This window comes from Gracilinanus agilis, chromosome 1, assembly GCF_016433145.1.
Source record: "Gracilinanus agilis isolate LMUSP501 chromosome 1, AgileGrace, whole genome shotgun sequence".
NCBI classification, from domain to species: Eukaryota; Metazoa; Chordata; class Mammalia; order Didelphimorphia; family Didelphidae; genus Gracilinanus; species Gracilinanus agilis.
The window spans coordinates 221,811,827-221,832,885 of record NC_058130.1 but is presented as its reverse complement, the minus strand read 5'-3'; the positions used below and the strand labels follow the sequence as shown (position 1 = coordinate 221,832,885).

At 35.0% G+C, this 21,059-nt stretch overlaps 1 protein-coding gene across 1 annotated transcript in view; it reads left to right on the top strand.

Moving 5' to 3' along the window:
• Positions 1–21,059, top strand: part of LOC123249930 (phospholipid-transporting ATPase ABCA3-like) — a 306,282-nt gene that overhangs the window by 11,232 nt on the left and 273,991 nt on the right. Inside the window, exon 3 of the mRNA XM_044679017.1 lies at positions 2,100–2,224. Within this exon, the coding sequence (XP_044534952.1) occupies positions 2,100–2,224 (125 nt within the window). The remainder of the gene's footprint in view (positions 1–2,099; positions 2,225–21,059) is intronic.

Here is a 21,059-nt window from a genome sequence, read left to right as displayed (position 1 = left end):
CTCGATTCCACGTACCTTCCACGCTGTGCCCTGTTGTGGGGTTCCTCCGTTCGTCTGGACTTGTTTTTATGTCCCCTTGAGGAGTTTTGTGTGTTTCAGTCAGGAGAGGTTAAGAGCTGCTTCTTACTCTACCGCCATCTTAACCCAGAACTCTTTTTTATTACTCTTGATCTTAGTAAAAAATAAGAGTTGGAGTCATTTTTAGTTCTAAATTCCTCCAAGTGAGCCTCATTACTTAGAATGCTTGCAGTTGGGTTTTGATAGCTACTACTTACTAAATAAAGGAAATATCCATTTATTTCTGTGTTTTCTAGTTGTTGTTTTTTTTTAAAAATGGAAATGGATGTTTTATTACCTTAGCACAGTTCCTGGTATATAGTAGGTATGATTGAGTATTATGTCAGAAACTTTTTTTCTGTATCTGTTGATGTAATCATATAATTTATGTTTTTGTTTTTCCAACTCCAACTCTTTCGTTAGAGAAATTAACATAGGTAGGGAAAGTTTGTTTTGTCCCAGAGAAGTTGTGTGCTTAGCCATAACATGACATATTTCAGCCAAACTAGAGCATCCTGTTGCCTATTCATCTTTCACTTTGCCATCTCTCCTAATTGGTTTTCCATCCCTAATCCATCATCTTGACAACTCTAAAACTGATCACCTTCAAAACACAGTTCTGAATATGGCACTTCCCTTTTGCCTCTAGAATGAAATACTAACGCCTTAATTTGTCATTTAGAGAACTATATACTTTGTCTCCAACTATCTTTTCAGACTAATTGTGCATTGTTTGTGTAGCATAATAGAATGCAAATTTTGTAGAATTGGAAAGCTTAGGTTCAAATCCTACCTCTGCCATTAATCACCTTTTTTCCATGTTTATGGTCTATTTTTTCAAATTACACATGAAGGGAATATTCATTTCAAAAGGTCCAAAAGACAATTGATATTGTTAGGCTGGATTCCAGGAGAGAGCTTGAGGCTGGATATAGTGATCTGGGAGTCATTTGCATAGAGATAATAATTAAACCCAGGGAAACTGATAAAATCACCAAAAGAGAAGGTATATAGAAAATAGGAGGTCTAGGATATACAATTGTAGGAAATGATACGGATATTGAATCAGCACAAGAGTGGGCAGATAAATTAGAGAACCAGGAGAGATTCGTGTTAGAAAAATTCAGAGAAAATAGGGTATTTGGGAGGTGAGAATGGTTACCATTTCCAAATGCTACAGAGGAATCAGGATGATAAACCAGGATCTTGCTGCCACTTGTCATTCTTCTAATATAACAACATATATTTAAACATACAACTGAGTGATTCCTATTGTAATTCCTACATCATTAATCAAAGGAACATTATAGAACATCTTTGTATGAAATAAAACACTTACAACAGTCTCCCAAATGTTCCATTCTTTTGTTCAGTGCATTGTTAAGCTTTAGCAAGGTTATGTACTTTAACTTTATCCTCATTTTTTAGTGTTCATTTTTAGTGAAGTTAGTGCAATCATTGAATAGTTGTTCACTTTTCATATACTCGCTTATATTAGCTAAAGCTTTTTTATGTTGGTGAGTATTTTTTCTTCCTGTTCTGAAGAGAACAAATGACTGTCCATTCTAGTGGTTTAGAAATAAATTGAAGAAAAAGTTCTAATAATTGAGTAGATAAGGCAATCCCTCATGTGGAAAAGGCTGAGAATACTACTTCTAGAAAGGCATGATGATCTGTAATGGATTTGTGTAGTTCCTTGATTTGGGGCATATACAGATGTTTTGTGGCTATTTCCACTCATGTGGAACTGCATTATTACTCACTTCCCTCATCCTTATATGTAAGTAAGAAAAAAGACTGAAGGAGTGTAGAACTGTGAGAAAGGTTTCTGATTAAATTGTTCAAAATCAATTGTATTCCATCTCTCTCTTTAGAGAACTTTGAAGGTTTGCTATCCCTTTGCAAGTTTAAGAAGTTTCTATCTAGTACATTGTAGTTTCTTAATAAATAAATTGAATTGTGAAATGATTCTTGTATTCATATATCTCAGAAGTCATTACTTTATGCAAACAGTTAAATTTTCCAATTTTCTCTTTCCATAGTTAAGGGCTTTGATTCAGAATTGGATTTTCGTCATTACATTTTTTCTGATGACCCACCTATGTTACTGGCTGGCATTGTTTTTCATCACAGTTTCAATGATGACAAAGACCCCCTACCCCTTCAGGTGAGAAGGTCTTAATTAAAATCACCTTCATTTTGCTTCTTTGTTATAAGAATTTGATCCAAAGGGTCTTTAAGCAATTATCTGTGACACTGACTTTCATTGGCATTTTGGATGCTTGATTAATAACCATATTTGCCATATGATAACCCAGTTGACTCTCAACTAAGTCCTCAGGCTGAGTATCAGAAGATCCAACCAAGGAACAATTTGTTTGGGGGTAGATCACATGTCCTGTTTTATTTTGTTTTTCTTGAAGAGGCTCAATTTTATGTTTTCCTGAAGCCTTGTGATTATTTATTGTGTTGGAGAAAGCAAAAAGGTAAGTGAAGGGAAGGAAATATGGTAGTGATAACTAAGTTGGGGTATGGGTTTTGATGTTCACAGATTGAGAGAGTGCTACTGTGCTGTAGCCTGGACCTGGGAACTTATGCAACAAGTAGTTGTATGTAGGAGAGGTGGCAGAAATCATCAAGGTCTTACTAATGTATCTCAACCCTGTGGCAGAATTGTTAAAGCTTTCAATGAGCTAAATCCATAAAGGTGGAAACTGGGAAAAGACCAAGATCTTCTCATTATCTAGAGACCTGAAAGCATTATTTTTTTATAAAGAAGGCATAGAGATGTGAAATAGTACCAATAATAATTCAAATTTATGTAGCACTCTTTATTTTGAAGACTACCTTACAATTTATAAAATATTTTCCTCATGACAACCTTTTAAGTGGGTAGTACAAGCACAGTGGGATAGAGCACTGGAGTCATGAAAATCCAAGTTCAACTCTGACCTTAGAAACTTAAGTAAAAACCTGGGCAAATCCTTTCACCCTGTTTGTCTCTGTTCTTCAACTATAAAATGAGCCAGAGAAGATGGCAAACTACTACATATCTTTGCCAAGAAAACCCCAGATGGGGTCATGAAGAGTTAGTCAGCTGAAAAATGACTAAACAAAAGCAACAACAAGCAAGCATAATGCCAGTTTTGAAGATGGGCATACCAAACTCAGATTAAGAGATTTGTGTATAGTCACATTAGTAGGACTTCAACACATCATCTGGGATATTCAGAGATATTTCTAGTATACCACAGACACCTTTTGGTTGATAATGAACCTGTAATCAAAGAAATCTAATAATGTTCAGAAAAGAAGATGGGTTGGTGATAACAGTCCAAAGTGAATGTTAGCTAACATGCTTTACTTGTGTACTCATAATATCAAGAGAAAGTGAGGAAGGATTTTAGGCCTTCGACAAACAGAGAATATAGACAAGAGTAAGACTGATTAAGCAAAGATGGATTACAATCTGTACCACAGGCATAATTCAACTGCCTCAGTGAAACCACAGATCCATTTGAGTATTTGAGATGAGTCTTAAAAACCTTCATTGTATTTAGATACTAGAAAATAAGTACCTATTCTGATCTCTGAAACATGGCCTAGACATGCCTATTGAATTCCAATCAATAGATACTACAAGAAATAAGTAATCTACATATAATAAATCTATACATCTATATACACACTACTATAAATAAATCACATATAATAAACCTGTATTCCTGTATAGAAGCTACTTTAAATAAATAATATAATCATCTATAATAAAGAACTTGACACTGTCTTGTCCCATAAGCTCCTCATCATTAAGTTGGCAGGTCTTGCTGATCTACTCCCCTTAACATTCATCTTCATTCCTCTCATATAATCTTATGTCTCACCTTAAATATTATATTAGTCTAATTAGTCTCAATGTGTCCCACCTTTCCCTTCTCCAATCCATCTTATAAACATTTCTTAATTTTAAGAATATTCAGTAATCAGATGCTGACTGTGCCACACATCCTCATTCTCCCACTTACAAATCTTCATTGGTTTCCTAATGCCACTAGAATAAATGACAGATTGCTCTCCCTTTTTGATATTGAAAATCCTCATAGTGGTTCTCATCCCCTTATTTCACATTCCTCACTACTGGTGTATTCTGTATTCCATTTCCCCCCACCCAAGGGCTCTTCCCAATACATGATAGAGAAATGCTTGTTTCTGTGTCTTTGCACAAATGGTTTTCTGTGTTTGGAATAAACTACCGCTTCAACTTCCACCTTCTTGAATTCCTAATTTTCTACAAAGCACACATTTCAGGTACTACTTCTAAGACCTTTCTTCGTTCCTTCTGTCATCCCTTCCTTCCTTCCTCCCTCCCTTTCCCTTCCCTCCTCCCATAGAATCAATATTGGTTCCAAGGCAGAAGAGTGGTAAGGGCTAGGCAGTGGGGTTTAAGTGACTTGCCCAGGGTCATACAGCTAGGAAGGGTCTGAAACCAAATTTCAACCTAGGACCTCCTGTCTCTCAATCCACTGAGCCACCCAGCTTTCCCCTAAGATTTTTCTTAACTATTATTGTCATTTCAGTTGTTTCTGACTCTTCGATTATGTCCAACTCTTTGAGACACTGTATGGGTGTTTCTTGGCAAAGGTAATGGAGTGGTTTGCCATTTCTTTCTCCAGCCCATTTGACAGGTGAGGAAACTGAGGCAAACAGATTAGAGGACTTCCCCAGGATCACAAAGCTAGTATGCATCTGAAGTTGGATTTGAACTCAGGTCCTCCTTACTCTAGGGCATGAATGCTATTTACTGTGTCACCTGCTTGCCCCTTTTCTTGATTACCCCATCCCAGATACTATTTACTATATTATACTATACTATAAATTCTAATTACTATAGAGCAGATTTTTTTAGCCTAATATCTTTAACTTAAAAACTCCTATTTCTTTATAATTAATTTCTTTTGTAATCCTATGTATTTTATTTTGTACACTAAGAAATTCTCAGAAGGGGTCTATAACAAAAAAGTTAAGAATGTTTATTTTTGAAGAAACATGATATAGTGGATAATAGTGACTGACTTGAATTTAGACTTACTTTAAAAAAAAGTTTTTTTTAAACCCTTACCTTCTGTCTTAGAATTAATACTGAGCTATCCAGCTGCTCCTGGGCTTACTTTTTGCTGCATTTTTACCTACTTGTTACCTATATGCACAGAGGATATGCCCAATATGCCACTCTATCTGTAATAGTACTTGTGGAACTTGTGAATGTTCTTAATGGCCACCAAGATACAAGATGACAAATTTTGTTTTGCTGCTTGTGGGGCTTATTACAGCTCCAAGAATCTCTGGGCAATATACTAAAAGTAAAAAGTTTATGATGAAAATAGTAAGAACTATATTCTATATAGAGATGCTGCTTTGTGATGTATATACCAGACTTATTGGAAATGGCATGGCTTCTCTTTTTAGATAGACCTAGAAGACACTGAGGCAGCTGGATTCTTTGACAGAAATCAGCCACATTTTTTTTTTCTGAGTTGTCTGATTGCTGTAGTATAAATTTCTCAAATATTGCTTCTAGATGACTTAAAGAACACCAACATCTAATGTTTAGAACGGCATGTTTCTTTTTTAAAATGGAATGAGAGTAGCTCTATTAGTTGTAGAACATTTCATGAATACATAAATAATTTAATTTTGTATGAATAAAGTAAGCCCAGATGGTAGAGTACCAGGAAGAAGTATAAAAAGGTTCTTTCCTCCACCCCAAACAAAAAAATGAATCTTACCATTAAAAAGCTGTTAGGGTGACAGGGACCCTTAAGATACAAATGAGGAAGAAAAGAATGACTCATAAACAAGTATAATTAAAGTCAGAATACAACTTGGGCACAAGTTAAGTAGAATACCTAGAAGAGGCAATGCAAGAGTTTAAAATGAGGTAGAAATGTTTCTTTAAATGAAATCAGTGCAAGAGGAAAATTGGAAAGAAAAGGAGAGTTATGGAAGAATTGGAAAGAGACTTACTAGCTTAGCAAAATAGTTACTAAACCTTGCCTATTGTGAGGGTGTGAAGACAGCTAGATAGAAGGAAGGATGGATGGGAGATAGGAGAGAGGAAGGAAAAGGAAGGTAGCAGTCCCCAACCCCAGCAGGGGGAAATTAACCAGAGCATTTAGGGGCTCAAATAAAAGATCAGGTAGCAACTTGGGGTTTAGAACAGCTAGGTTTTATTTAAATTAGAAAAGGGAAGGTCTAGGGAAAACTAGGAGGTAGATAGAAGGGGAGAAAAGGCTCCAAGAGAGAGCTCAAGATCTGAGAGCCTCTGGACTTGAGAGCTCAGCCAGCCTCTGGGCTTGAGCTGGAAAAAGTGTCCAAACCCTCTCTCTTGAGGTGTTGGGGGAAGTTGTAGCAGGGAGCCCTGGGAGATGTAGTCTCCCAGGGCTTACAATAATTTTAAACTGCACACTATGTAACAAACTCCCTGAAGATAATAGTAACAATTATTGTTATTAAAGTTAGAATGGGCCAAAAAGAAGCCAATGATTCAATGAAACAATAAGAAAATTAAAGCAAAGCCAAGGTACTAAAAAAAGAAGAATATTTAAGATATCTTATAGCAAAAAGAACTTACCTAGAAAGGAGATGAAGAGAAAATTTAAGAAATGTTGAAGTACTTGAAAGCTGTGACTTAAAAAAGAAGCTAGTCATTTTGTTAATAGTGATATGTTTCAAGAAATCAGAACTGCCCATATTTCTTAGAGGCATAGGGTAAAGTGGAACAGAAAGAATTTATTGGTCACGTCCTAAAAGAAATTCAGAAATTAAAATCCCAGAAACAGTATAGCCAAAATCTTTCTTATAAAAAAAATATCACAAACAGAAAGAAAGAATTTGAATACTTGGATGCCACAGAGCCACAAATGATTTAGTAGCCATCAGTATAAAAGAGTAAAAAAACCTTGGAATGTAAACTGGGGATATAAATTTAGAGAAAAGAATAACTTACCCAGAAAAACTGAGTATAATCCTTTTGGGAAAAAATTAATTAAAAAAAATCAAATAGAGAACTTCCAAGTATTCTTAATTGGCTGAAGGATTAGTCCTAAGCAAAACAAACTCTAAAGATGTAAAAAAATATTTATAATAATTTATTTTGCAGTGGCAAAGAATTGGAAACAGAGGAAGACCATCAGTTGGGGGAGTAACTGAATAAATTATTTCGTGTTAATATGTTATAAAAATACTGAAAGGAATAGTTTTAGAGAAATCTGAGAAGACTTGCATGAAGTGATGCAGAATGAAATGAGTAGAACTGGGAGAAAAATTTATATACAATGATAGCACACTGAAAAGACAAACTATTTTGAAAGACTTAAGAACATTGATCATTATAATGACAGGTCATGATTCTAGAGGACTAGTAATGAAACATTTTACCCATTTTCTAATAGAAGAAGGATTTAAAGTGCAGATTGAGACTTTTTAAAACATGGTATGTTTAAGATTTAGTTTTACTTATATATTTGTAACAGGGGTTTTATTTTTCAGTGTGTTGACAGGGTTAGGTGAGAAAAAGCAATTTTCTTTCTGATTAAAAAATTTTAATTTAAAAAAGTTTGTATGAGCAGAGAAAAAGTAGCATTTGCTGCTTATGCCATGGCAGGAGTATTGCAGTATGATTTAATAGAAAAAATAAAGTACATGTTAAAACCAGTGGAAATGCGCATTGGCTGTAGGGGGGGAGGTCAGGGTGAAGGGGAAAGTAAGAGCATGTAACCATGTTAACTTTTCTAAAAAATAAATATTATTAAATGTTAAAAAAGAAAGAAAGAAAAAATAATGTATTTGGAATCAGAGTTCTGAGTTAAAATCCCAGCTCTGATTATAGAAATTCACTTAACCTTTCTGGGCTTCAATTTCTTCACTTCTGAAATAAAAGAATTAGATGATAGCTAAAGTCCCTTTTAAATTTAAATCATGTGATCCCATTCTGCCATTCCTTAACTCTTAGAAACTGGACTTGGTCATTTCAATGCTGTGAGTGAATTTCTATTCTCTAATCACGTAGAATTTCCTACCAAAACTTTAAATTTCTTTTGGCCCAATAGTTTTTTAGAGTTTTTTTACAGATAAAATTTTCTTATTGTTCTTCATAGGTTAGTTACTCTCTATGTTTCAGTTCTACTCCAAAGAGTGAATATGAAGACATACCAATGAAAGAGGGAAGTTGGCATACCAGTAGGCTTTTTCCACCTACATGGGCTAACAACTTCAGAAATTCTGAAGGACCTTTTGGGGGACCACCTGGTGAGAATAAGTTTATTAAACATTTACTTAATTAAAAATCTAGTTGTTTACCTATACTTTATGTTAACATTTTTTGGCTTGTGAAGAAATATATTTGTTAATTTTATCCCCGTGAGTTAGATGGTATAACTGTTAGTTATGTTAATGTTCAAAAAGTATCTAGCATCTTTGAAAAGCTATATTGCTTAGACTAATTGGGAATTGCATGTTAAAAGTCAGAGGGACCAGCTAGATGGCTCAGTGGACTGAGAGCCAGGCCTAGAGATGGGAGGTCCAGGGTTCAAATGTGACCTCAAACACTTGACGCCGAGGTAAGTCACAACCTCCATTGTGTAGCCCTTACCACCCTTCTGCCTTGGAATCAATAAAGTATTGATTCTAAGAGGGAAGGTAAGGGTTTTTTTTGTTGTTGTTTTTTTAAAGCCAGTCAATTAACAATGAATAAAACTGGTCAAGGAAAAATGGTTTAGAATAGGCAATTCTAGTTGAGTGTATTTTGCTGGTTTGGGGTAAGGAACACACTGAGAAACAAAGAGAAAATGGAGCAAGTAAGACTGAGATATTCTCTCAGCAATATGAGTAACAAAATAATAGTGACATAACAGTTCTGACTTGGAATTGCTACATTTTTGAGAGCATGGATTTAGGAGTTAGGAGAACTGGTATGATGAAGCTACTTCCTCTATTAAGCTGATTTTACTCATAACACTTGAATTCTATGTCCCTTTGTGCTCCAATGAGCACTTTTGTTATTTTCTTATAGAAACTATATAATATATATATATATATATATATACACACATATATATATAAATAAAATAAACTAAGTGCAGAAATTTGTTGTTTGTAAGTGCTACAAAATAAAATTAAATTAGTCATCTCTTACCACTGATCTCCCAAAATGGAATTACTTCTGGAAACTTTGACTTTTAAAAGTAATCTACCTCTTAAATTTTGTAGTTTAATACTTGTTTGGTGAATTTGTGCCACTTTAACTCTTTCACTATCATTCCCATTTTGTTACATTTCTGTTATGGTTTTTTTATATGGTTATGTCATTTATGTTGAAATATTGTATTTGTAGCAGTTTAAAAAATATAATATTTAAAATTTTGAAAAATGAACCATCCAGGATGCTTTCACATGCATTTTTTTACATTGAAACTGAAATGTACTTGATGAGGCAGCAAGTCCAACTTTAACTTAGATTGATTTTCTTTCTTTCTTAAATTATATTTTGTTTTACTTTTGGATCCAAATCATCTCCCTTTCAACTTTCCTTTCATCCCCAACCCCATTAGGAAAGAAAGAAAAACAAAATCCGTAAAAAATATGTATTGCTATGCAAAACATTCTTATGTTGTCCACGCCAGAACAAAACACAAATCTAAAATCTACTCCCTGAGTGAGTAGTATGTTTCATCATGAGTCCCTTGCAATTATGGTTGGTCATTATGTTAAACAGAGTCTCTAAGTCTTTCAAAAGTATTTCTTTTTCAATAATATTGTTATTGTGTAAAATTGTTACATTTTCTCACTTCCTCTTGCATTTGTTCATGTAAATCTCAGATTTTTCTGAAAATATCTCCTTCATAAATCTTATAGTAAAGCAATATTACATCACATTCATGAACTATAACTTGTTTTGTCATTCATTCCCTAATTGATATGTACCTCCTAATTCTTTGCCATTACAAAAAGTTGCTATAAATATATTTGTATATATGAGTCCTTTTCCTCTTTCTTTGATCTCTTTGGTGTATAGACCTAGTTATGAACCACAGGTCATTGGATCAATGGATTTGTATATAATAATACTTTTTGTACATAGTTCCAAATTGCTTTCCCCAATGACTGACTAGTTCACAGCTCCTCTAACAGTGCATTAATGTTCATGTTTTCCTAGAGCCCTTCCAGCATTTAGTTGTTTTCCTTTATTGTCAGTTTTGGCAATATAATGGGTATGAGGTAGTACTTCAGAGTTGTTTTAATGTGCATTTCTCTTAATTGTTAGTGCTTCAAAGCACTTCTTACGTGACTGTTAATATCTTAGATTTCTTCCTCTGAAAATTGCCTGAAAATATCCTTGGACTATTTGTTAACTGAGGAATTCCTTTTTTTTTTTTTTATAAGTTTGTCTTCATTCCCTACATAACTAAGAAATGTGACTTTTACTGAGAAACTTTTCTTCAAAATTTATAATTTTAGGTTTTATTCGTGCAAAAATTTCATTTTTATGTAATTAAAATCAATTTTAGCTCTGGTGGCCTTCCTTATCTCTGGACTAATTATCTTAATCTTAATTCAGAGACTGTTGTAGGCTCCCAAGTGCCTGACACTCTCATATTTTCACCTTACTGTTTGTTACCCTTTCTTCCAAGCAAATTCCTGATTTCTGCTTTAGCCTGATCATTGTGATGGCAAACAATAGACTTTTCTTCTAAACAGAAGGCTGGATTCCAGCAAACAAATGGCATTTTTATACCAGCACTGGAATTAGTAGTTCCAGGCAACTGCATTCCCCTTCAGCCAATGATCTTGCAATGATTCCGAAAGTGGGCGCTACCGCCCCCTGGTAGGTGCTGCAGCGATCCAGGGAGTGGTGATGGCCACAGGTGCATTTATCTTTCCTATTAACTGTTATTAAAATTTTTAAAAATTAATTTCCAGGGGGCTAAGTAATATTTTTTCTGGAAAGGGGGAGTAGGCCAAAAAAGTTTGGGAACCACTGATAGAATTTTTCTCATATCCCCACATTGACACCTGTATTCTAATCCTAGCATTGTCATTAATTTGTTATATGTCTTTGAACAAATCATTTAACTTCTTTTTACACATGTAAAAAGAAAGACTATTTGATGTAATAATTTATATTGATGCTTAAAGTTCTATTGTCTTATGACACTGTGAAAATAAGTTAGCTAGCTTGTTTGACTTATTTCATTCCGAGTCCATCTCTTCTACTCTTGTTCAGTTGCTTCCATATCTAGTCTTGCCCCTAAAAGTTTGCACTTTAATATTTTACAGATTGCTACCCTATATAGACTCTCTTCTTCTTTTGACACTTTTATTCTTGATTTACGAATCCTTTTCTCTGGCTAATAACCTAACATCTGTTTTCTCCACTGATGGTCTAGATCAGCTGAGCCTCACTGGGAGAAAGTAACAAAATGGCACTGATTTCACATACTACAAAACCATAAATGCAATTTAAATTTTAAAAAGTGAAGTTGTTTTTGCCAGAATAGTAGTAGGTGACTTGACTTGATAATCTATTCAGGTATGGCTTCTTAAAGGTAAAATGTTGTGAGTCATAGTTCAACATGGGCTGATATTATTTACTAAGTTGGATCTCTGATGACAGTGGGAAGGGGGTGGGGCATTCAGTTTTTTGATTCATGTTCATAGTGTTAACTTGGAAATAACACAGAACTACTAAAGTAATCAGACAAATCTAAGTCTTTAATCAGGAATAGGGATAGGGTCCATTGTTTCAGCCACCACTCAGAGTCTAGCACCACATTCCTGTGTAACTGGAATTAGCTCTAGCCCATTCATAGTCAAAACTCTACTCACCAGAAATAATATCATTCCCACCCCTCCTTAGTGGGGAGGGGAGATGAGTTAACCACACGTGACAATAAGTAACAAATCAAGAACAAGGGACAGCCCTTTGGGCAGTCTAAATCAGTGCAGAGGCTGCCATTTGTCCCCTTGAATTAGAGGTGGACCCACAGGAAGTGACAAGAGACACTATCTCTCCAAGTATGTGGGTTACTTCCTATTGGGGGAGTTCCCACTTTGAAGTTGGTGCTGAAGTCCACTGAGTCCTCAGGCAGTTTCTACTCTGAATTGTCCTGTGGGTAAGTTAGGCTGACTTCCTTGGCCTACGTTGGCGTTTTCCAGACTCTCTACCTTAAGAAGGCTTCTTGCCTCTCTGATTGCTAAGGCCTTGTGGCATGTAATCTAGTTTAATTAGTCTTTTAACCCTCTCTCTCTGTCCAGGCCTCTGCAGGCCCAGATTAGCCTCTCCCTCTCTATCTCCCTTGCTTTCTACCTTCCTAATTGTAAATAAACTTCCTTAAACCTGATCCTGACTTGGGTCTATTTTAATTATGGAATCAATCTGAATTATTGATTCCTGGCGGCCACACCTTAAATATATATCTATATAATACCTAAAATCTCCCTCTTACATACCACACAGAGCCTACATCTTGGGGACTCTGGGAATTGTATACCTGGGAGAAGATACCACACTAAATGCTAGCTCTGATGCCAGCTCTGCCCTGGGAGAAAACACTGTGCTAATTGCCAACTCTGAAGAGAGATGAACTTGGGGGGGATCTCTTACACCCTCTGGAGAATTTGCTACAGTAAGCCTGCAGAGACAAACCAAAAACAGGTTGCAAACCTCTTTGTATCCAGCCTCAGGGGTATCACCTAGGGGTCAGCTGTAGCAAGTCAAAGGCAAGGGTCTAACTCAGGAGCTAGGCTCCTGAGAGGAGGCCTTAGCATGATAAGGGAAGCCTTCAAAACAAATAAAAGGCACTTAACATTAGCTATGTCCACAAATCCCAACTACACTAAGGGTTCCCAAACAGCTCTAAAGTCCGTAGTTCAACCCCAAAACAGGGGTGCTTGGGATTGAGGTTTCTCAAAGGGCAGAGATAAACTGAGTCATCCAAATTTCCTGTTGACAGTAGCAAAGAAGAATGTAATGCCACTTTCTCAATACACAGATATATATGTGTCCTTTACACTTTGCATTGCCTGATCACTCTCATTACTTTGTTCATTCTTATTTAGAGGACTTCTTAGGTGAAGATGTATCTTTGGATGATATTTTAAGAGCTCTAAAAACTCACAGCTAAAGAATAGTATATTAACTAGGGAGACTGTACTTATTCCTTTGTGTCTAACTTTGTGACCTTTCTTTAGGGTTGAGATTTTAAAATTTAATTAAAAAATGTAAAACCCTTATCTTCTGTCTTAGAATCAATACCATGTATTGGATCCAAGGCAGAAGAGTGGTAAGAGCCAGGCAATAGGGTCAAGTGACTTGCCCAGGGTCCCACAGGTAGGAATTGTCTGAGGTCACGTTTGAACCCAGGACTTCCCATCACTAGGCCTGGCTCTCAATCCACTGAGCTACCCAGCTGCCCCCCTGGCTTTTTTTTAAAATCAAGGTAATAGTAATTTTTCTGATAATAGTCAAAATTTCTAAATGCTCATATGCCAAGTATTAATGATGTGGGAAGGGAGTCAAATATCTGAGGACATCACAGAGAAATAGAGGTATTTATTTTTGGTGGAATGGCTTCTGATAAGACTCATTCTTTTGAGGTCCTTCTGACATCCTCTAAGATTCAGTTTTTCAGGTGGTCTTTCTGAGATCAGATTTAAACCCAGGACCTCTCATCTATAGGCCTGACTTAATTTACTGAGCCACCTAGCTGCCCCCTAAAGTTGCCTTTTAAAAACCTCAGCAAAGAAGTACATACTGTGAGAATCTCAACAAACAGAAAGCACTGTGAGAAGAACTGTCTTTATTTTTCAGTCAATTACGTAATTAACTATAAAGATATCTGTGGAAGATTGTCTATTTTCTTCTCTTTAATCAAGTATGCTTTCAATCTATATAAATTATTCTCATTAATGTGCTTGAAAAGATTGCTGGCATATTAGTGCTTGTTGATTAACTTGACTGTGCTCCAGAGTTCCATGTTGGTCATTGGTTGGTTGGTTGCTTCTCATTCTTGCTAAACATGAACTTTCTTCTTTTCCTTGGCAAACCCCCTATTTGTTACCTTTTCCCTTAATTTTGAAGTTCTGCTACATTTATTCCTTTTTAATTTCTTCCTTTTCTAGTTCTCTAATTTTTCCTAGCTTCCCCCCCCCTTTCAGTTAGAGTTAAGTAAAATCTCTCTTCCTCTCCTCTCCTTTAACTTCTTTTGCCCTTTTTTTAAAGAATTTTTAGAATATTTTACCTTTTTCCTCATTAATTCTCTTCCTTTTCTATATATTATAAACTTTTATTCTTTGATTCTTGATCTTTATTTGTTCCTTCTTTAGTCTTTGTGTACCTCATAGAATTAGAGCTTTTAAAGTACTTATTTTCAGTTCCCTTTTATAAGCAATTTATGGGATACTGCCTTGTAAATCTTGTCCTTTAATCTTTTTTCCCCTTGTGGCTCACTCTTACAAATACAGATTTCTAGAAAATAAGAGAGAGTGGAAGTATTGCCCAATGATAGCAATTTTCCAATGGAAAATGGATCACGCAAGCCATTTTTAACTGCCACCATCTTTGTGATTTTCTTAGCTATTTGCATTGAAATCTTTTTTTAGTCCATGCCTTTCTACCCTATTGGATTGGTTGTTTGCAGGAGCTCTGATACCCTTTCTCCTAAAGGCATGTTGCTCTCCTTAGAGACGCAACCTTCTCTTGGCATCATTGGTCTCTCCGAATACCAAGTTCCATTGTAAGACATTAATTTCCTGTAATAGAATATCTCTTGCATCTCATGTAAATGTTCATAAGTGCTACCCCTCCCACCACTGACTTGAGATTTCTCTCTTTCCCTTGTTTTAGTCCATTCCTTTGCCATCTTAAACCCATACTTGAGTAATTTCTCTTCTGGAGAAACTTGTAAGACTTACTTTTTCTTTATTGTTTACCATTGACTTGGTTAAGATATGTCTCACAATCTCTTTCTTTCTCCTCTCTGCTGTTTTATGTGTCCTCCCATTTTACATATTTGATCCACAAAAAAAAAAAAAGATATATTGTGAGGTTTTAGTCTGTGTTTTTCCAGACTTGTTCTTCTACCATCCATCACTTATCTTTATCTCTTTGTATACTTTTAGAAAGAAACCTATCGTTGTGATGTTGTTTAATTTCAAAAATGTCTCTTTTTCTATTTTTTTCTTTTTGGTTCTTATAGATGTTTTGGAACCATTCTTTTTTTTTTTCTTTTTCTGTCAGCACAATAGATTTTATGGTGGGATTCCCCTTTTTTACTCATTCTTCCAGCTGACTTTCCAACTTTGGGCTTTGTGTTAAGTTCAGACTTTTGGGGAGAAGAAATGGATTGGTCTTGTTGCTGCTTTCCTGGGGTCTTGAATGTTGTATTATTCCAGGATTTTAAAGAGAGCTCATGCTGGGGACCTGCAAACTTTCATTGTTCTCATAGTGATATGATTCAGGGAAATGTGTTTGCTGTTCCCTAATCTGTGTTCTGCAAGTTCTTAGCCTGGGTCTTTGTCCTGCTTATTCCTTTGCAGGCTTTGTATGGGGTTAAAGGATAGGACCACAATTTATTTTCTTGAGTTCAAATCACATCTTCTTCCTTCTAAATTTTCAGTATATGGTCTGAACAAGTCTAGGGTTTGTACCCACTTCCACTGCCACTTTAGGGCACAGTTTTCCCCTCTAATCTGCCCCAAAATCTGTGACCTGGAAGTGGGTCATAGGAAACAGAGCTGTCAGTAGAAATCTGTTACTGCACCTACACAGGTTTAGTTTCTTCTGTTCTTTATCTGGGGACTCTTTCTGGTCCTGCTGTCTATCTTCTCTGTGTACTCATGTCTCATGACATGAATCATGGGTGGTTGTGTTCCTGTAGACTCCATCCCTGCTATCCACAGATCTTTCTTCCTGTTTCTTTAGGTCTAGCTGGTTTGGGGAAATGACCCATTGTTATTTTTCCTTCAGTTTTCCCATAGGATTCATTCTAGTGTTTTCTAGATTTCTCCAAAGGAATTTGGAGGTAGAACTTTTTACATTTCTACTTCTTTTCAACCATCCTGGCTCTGCCTTGAATTTAAATTAATTTTAGTTGATAAAACATCACATACAAAAATTATTTTTTATTTCTTCTTTATGGTTATTTCTTCAATTTCTTTTTCTCTTATTAAAAGATCTAGCAATTCTAGAACTATATAAAATAATAGTGGTGAAAATGGGCATATTTACATTACTTCTAATCTTATTTTCAAGGCTTCTAATTGTTTCTGGATGATATAAAATACTGACTTTTGCTTTTAGATCAATGCGGCTTACCACATTGAGGAAAGGTCAGTTTATTCTTATGCTTTTTAATTTTTAAAATATAAATTGGCATCCTATTTTGTCAAGACTTTTCTGTATCTAGGTAATCTTATGTTTTTTATACGTTTTGCCATTAATATAGTCTGTCGTGCCAGCAGTTTTGCTAATATTAAACCAAACTTGCGATTTCGCATAGAAATATGTATATTCTTTTCAGTTGATTTTCTTTTTTTTTAATTCACCTAACTCATTTTATTTTTAAAATATATACTAACATAATATAATATGTAATATAACAATAACATAAATACATATGATTTGTTATAAATATGTAATAAATTATAATAAATTTGCTTATCCAAAATCGACAAAAATTCTCACATTAACTATGTTCAAAAATTTATATCTCATTCTTTTTTTAAACATTTATTAATATTCAGTTTTTAGAAAAGTTAACATGGTTACATGATTCATACTCTTACTTTCCTCTTCACCCCCCACACTCCCTCCACCTATGACCGATGCACATTTCCACTGGTTTTAGCATGTGTCATTGATCAAGACCTATTTCCAATTTGTTGATAGTTGTATTGGTATGGTCATTTCGAGCCTACAGCCCCAATCAGGTCTGACTCAACCCATGTGTTCAAGCAATTGTTTTTCTTCTGTGTTTCCACTCCTGTAGCTCTTCCTCTGAATGTGGGTAGAGTTCTTTTCTATAAGTTCCTCAGAATTGTCCTGGGTCATTACATTGCTGCTAGTACTGAAGTCCATTACATTCTATTTTACCACAGTGTATTGTCTCTGTGTACAATGTTCTTCTAGCTCTGCTCCTTTCGCTCTGCATCAATTCCTGGAGGTCTTTCCAGTTCACATGGAATTTCTCCAGTTTATTTTTCCTTTCAGCACGATAGCATTCCATCACCAGCATATACCACAATTTCTTCAGCCATTCCCCAATTGAAGGACATACCCTCCTTTTCCAGTTATTTGCCACCACAAAAAGCACAGCTATAAATATTTTCATACAAGTCTGTTTATCTATGATCTCTTTGGGGTACAAACCCAACAATGGTATGGCTGGATCAAAGGGCAGGCATTCTTTTATAGCCCTTTGAGCATAGTTCCAAATTGCCAGCCAGAATGATGGATCAATTCACAACTCCACCAACAATGCATTAATATCCCAGTTTTGCCACATCCCCTCCAGCATTCATTACTCTCCCCTTCTTTCATTTTAGCCAATTTGCTAGGTGTGAGGTGGTACCTCAGAGTTGTTTTGATTTGCATTTCTCTAATTATTAGAGATTTAGAACACTTTCTCATGTGCTTATTGATATTTTTGATTTCTTTACCTGAAAATTGCCTATTCATGTCTCTTGCCCATTTATCAATTTGGGAAATGGCTTGATTTTTTATACAATTGATTTAACTCCTTGTATATTTGAGTAATTAGACCCCTGTCAGAGTTTTTTGTTATAAAGATTTTTTTCCCAATTTGTTATTTCCCTTCTGATTTTGGCTGCATTGTTTTTCTTTGTACAGAAGCTTTTTAGTTCAATATAATCAAAAGCATTTAATTTACATTTTGTAATTTTCTCTAACTCTTGCTTGGTTTTAAATTTCCCAGCAGTTTTTGTCAAATAGTGGATTCATGTCCCCAAAGTTGGGCTCTTTGGGTTTATCATACACTGTCTTGCTGACGTCATTAACCCCAAGTCTATTCCACTGATCCTCCCTTCTGTCTCTTAGCCAGTACCATATTGTTTTGATGATCACTGCTTTATAGTATAGTTTAATATCTGGTACTGCTAGGCCCCCTTCCTTCACTTTTTTTTCCATTATTTCCCTTGATATTCTTGATCTTTTGTTATTCCAAATGAAATTTGTTATAGTTTTTCCTAATTCAGTAAAGAAGTATTTTGGTAGCTTGATAGGTATGGCACTAAATAGGTAAATTAATTTGGGTAGAATGCTCATTTTTATTATGTTAGCTCATCCTACCCATGAGCAATCAATATTTTTCCAATTTTTTAGATCTAGTTTTATTTGTTTGGAAAGTATTTTGTAGTTGTTTTCATATAATTGCTGTGTTTGTTTTGGTAGATAGATTCCTAAGTATTTTATATTGTCTAGGGTGATTTTAAATGGTCTTTCTCTTTCTACCTCTTGCTGCTGTGATATGTTGGAGATATATAGAAATACTGATGATTTATGTATCCTGCAACTTTGCTAAAGTTGTTGATTATTTCTACAAGCTTCTTAGTTGATTCTCTAGGATTTTTTAAGTAGACCATCATATCATCTGCAAAGAGAGATAGCTTAGTTTCCTCCTTGCCTATTTTGATACCTTCAATTTCCTTTTCTTCTCTATTTGCTACTACTAGTGTTTCTAGTACTATGTTGAATAATAAAGGTGATAATGGGCATCCTTGTTTCACTCCTGATCTTATTGGGAAAGCTTCTAATTTATCCACATTGCATATGATGCTTGTTGATGGTTTTAGGTATATACTGTTTATTATTTTTAGGAAAGGTCCTTCTATTTCTATACTTTCCAAGGTTTTCAATAGGAATGGATGCTGTATTTTCTCAAAGGCTTTTTCAGCAACTATTGAGATAATCATGTGATTTTTGTTTGTTAGATTGTTGATATGGTCAATTATGTGGATGGTTTTCCTAATGTTGAATCATCCTTGCATTTCTGGTATAAATCCCACCTGATCATGGTGGATGATCCTCTTGATCACTTGTTGGAATCTCTTTGCTAATATTCTATTTAAAAATTTTGCATCTATGTTCATTAGGGAGATTGGTCTGTAGTTTTCTTTCTCTGTTTTTGATCTGCCTGGCTTTGGAATCAGTACCATATTTGTGTCATAAAAGGAATTTGGTAGGACTCCTTCTTTGCTTATTATATCAAATAATTTGTATAGTATTGGGATTAGTTGCTCTTTGAATGTCTGATAGAATTCACTTGTGAATCCATCAGGCCCTGGCGATTTTTTCTTAGGGAGTTCTTGGATGGCTTGTTCAATTTCTTTTTCTGATAAGGGATTTTTTAGGCATTCTATTCCTTCTGCTGTTAATCTAGGCAATATGTATTTTTGTAAATATTCATCCATATCTCCTAGATTGCTCTATTTATTGCCATATAATTGGGCAAAATAGTTTTTAATGATTGCCTTAATTTCCCCTTCATTAGAGGTGAGGTCTCCCTTTTCATCTTTGATACTGTCAATTTGGTTTTCTTCTTTCCTTTTTTTATTAGATTGACCAGTACTTTGTCTATTTTATCTGTTTTTTCAAAATACCAGCTTCTAGTCGTATTTATTAATTCAATAGTTCTTTACTTTCAATTTTATTAATTTCTCCCTTGATTTTTAGTATTTCTAATTTAGTTTCCATCTGGGGATTTTTAATTTGCTCGCTTTCTAATTTTTTAAGTTGCACGCCCAATTTGTTAATCTCTGCCCTCCCTAATTTGTTAATATATGCACTCAAGGATATACATTTCCCCCTGAGTACTGCCTTGGTTGCATTCCACAGAGTTTGGTAGGATGTCTCATCATTGTCATTTTCTTCAATGAAATTATTGATTGTTTCTATGGTTCCTTCTTTGACAAATTGGTTTTGGAGAATCATATTATTTAATTTCCAGTTAGTTTTTGATTTGCCTGTCCAGGTGCCCTTACTAATTATTATTTTTATTGCATTATGGTCTGAGAAGCTTACATTTATTATTTCTGCTCTTTTGCATTTGTTAGCAATGTTTCTATGCCCTATTACATGGTCAATCTTTGTGAATGTACCATGTGCAGCTAAAAGGAAGTTGTATTTCTTTTTGTTCCTATTTATTTTTCTCCACATATCTATTAAATCTAATTTTTCTAGGATTTTATTCATCTCTCTTACCTCTTTCTTATTTATTTTTTGGTTTGATTTTATCTATATCTGAAAGAGGAATATTTAGATCTCCCACAAGTATGGTTTTACTATCTATTTCCTTCTTGAGCTCTGCCAGTTTCTCCTTTATGAATTTGGGTGCTATGCCACTTGGTGCATACATATTGAACACTGTTATTTCCTCATTGTATATACTGCTTTTAATCAGGATGTAATTACATTCCCTGTCTTTTTTAATCATATCTATTTTTACTTCGGCTTTGTCAGAAATCATGATCTCTCCTCCTGCCTTCTTTTTCTCATTTTAAGCCCAAAAGATTTTGCTCAAGCCCTGAATCTTAAACTTGTGTATGTCCACCCGCCTCATATGTGTTTCTTGTAGACATTAGGTAGGATTTTGGTTTCTAATCCACTCTGCTATTTGCTTCCATTTTATGGGTAAGTTCATCCCATTCACATTCAGAGTTTAATTATCAGTTATATATTCACTGACATTTTGGTATCCTCTCCTAGTTCTACCCCTTCTTCTTACACTATTTCCTTTTAAACCAATGGTTTGCTTTAAGCCAGTAACCCTTGTTCCTCCCTTGATTAACTTCCCTTTCTACCCCCTCCCTTATTATTCCCCTTTTTTTATTTTTAATGCCTAATGAATTCTCTCCCTCTTCTTCTCCCCTCCCTTTTTTGACCTCCCCACTCCCCTGCTCCCCTTGGTTTATCACTTCTGACTTTCTCA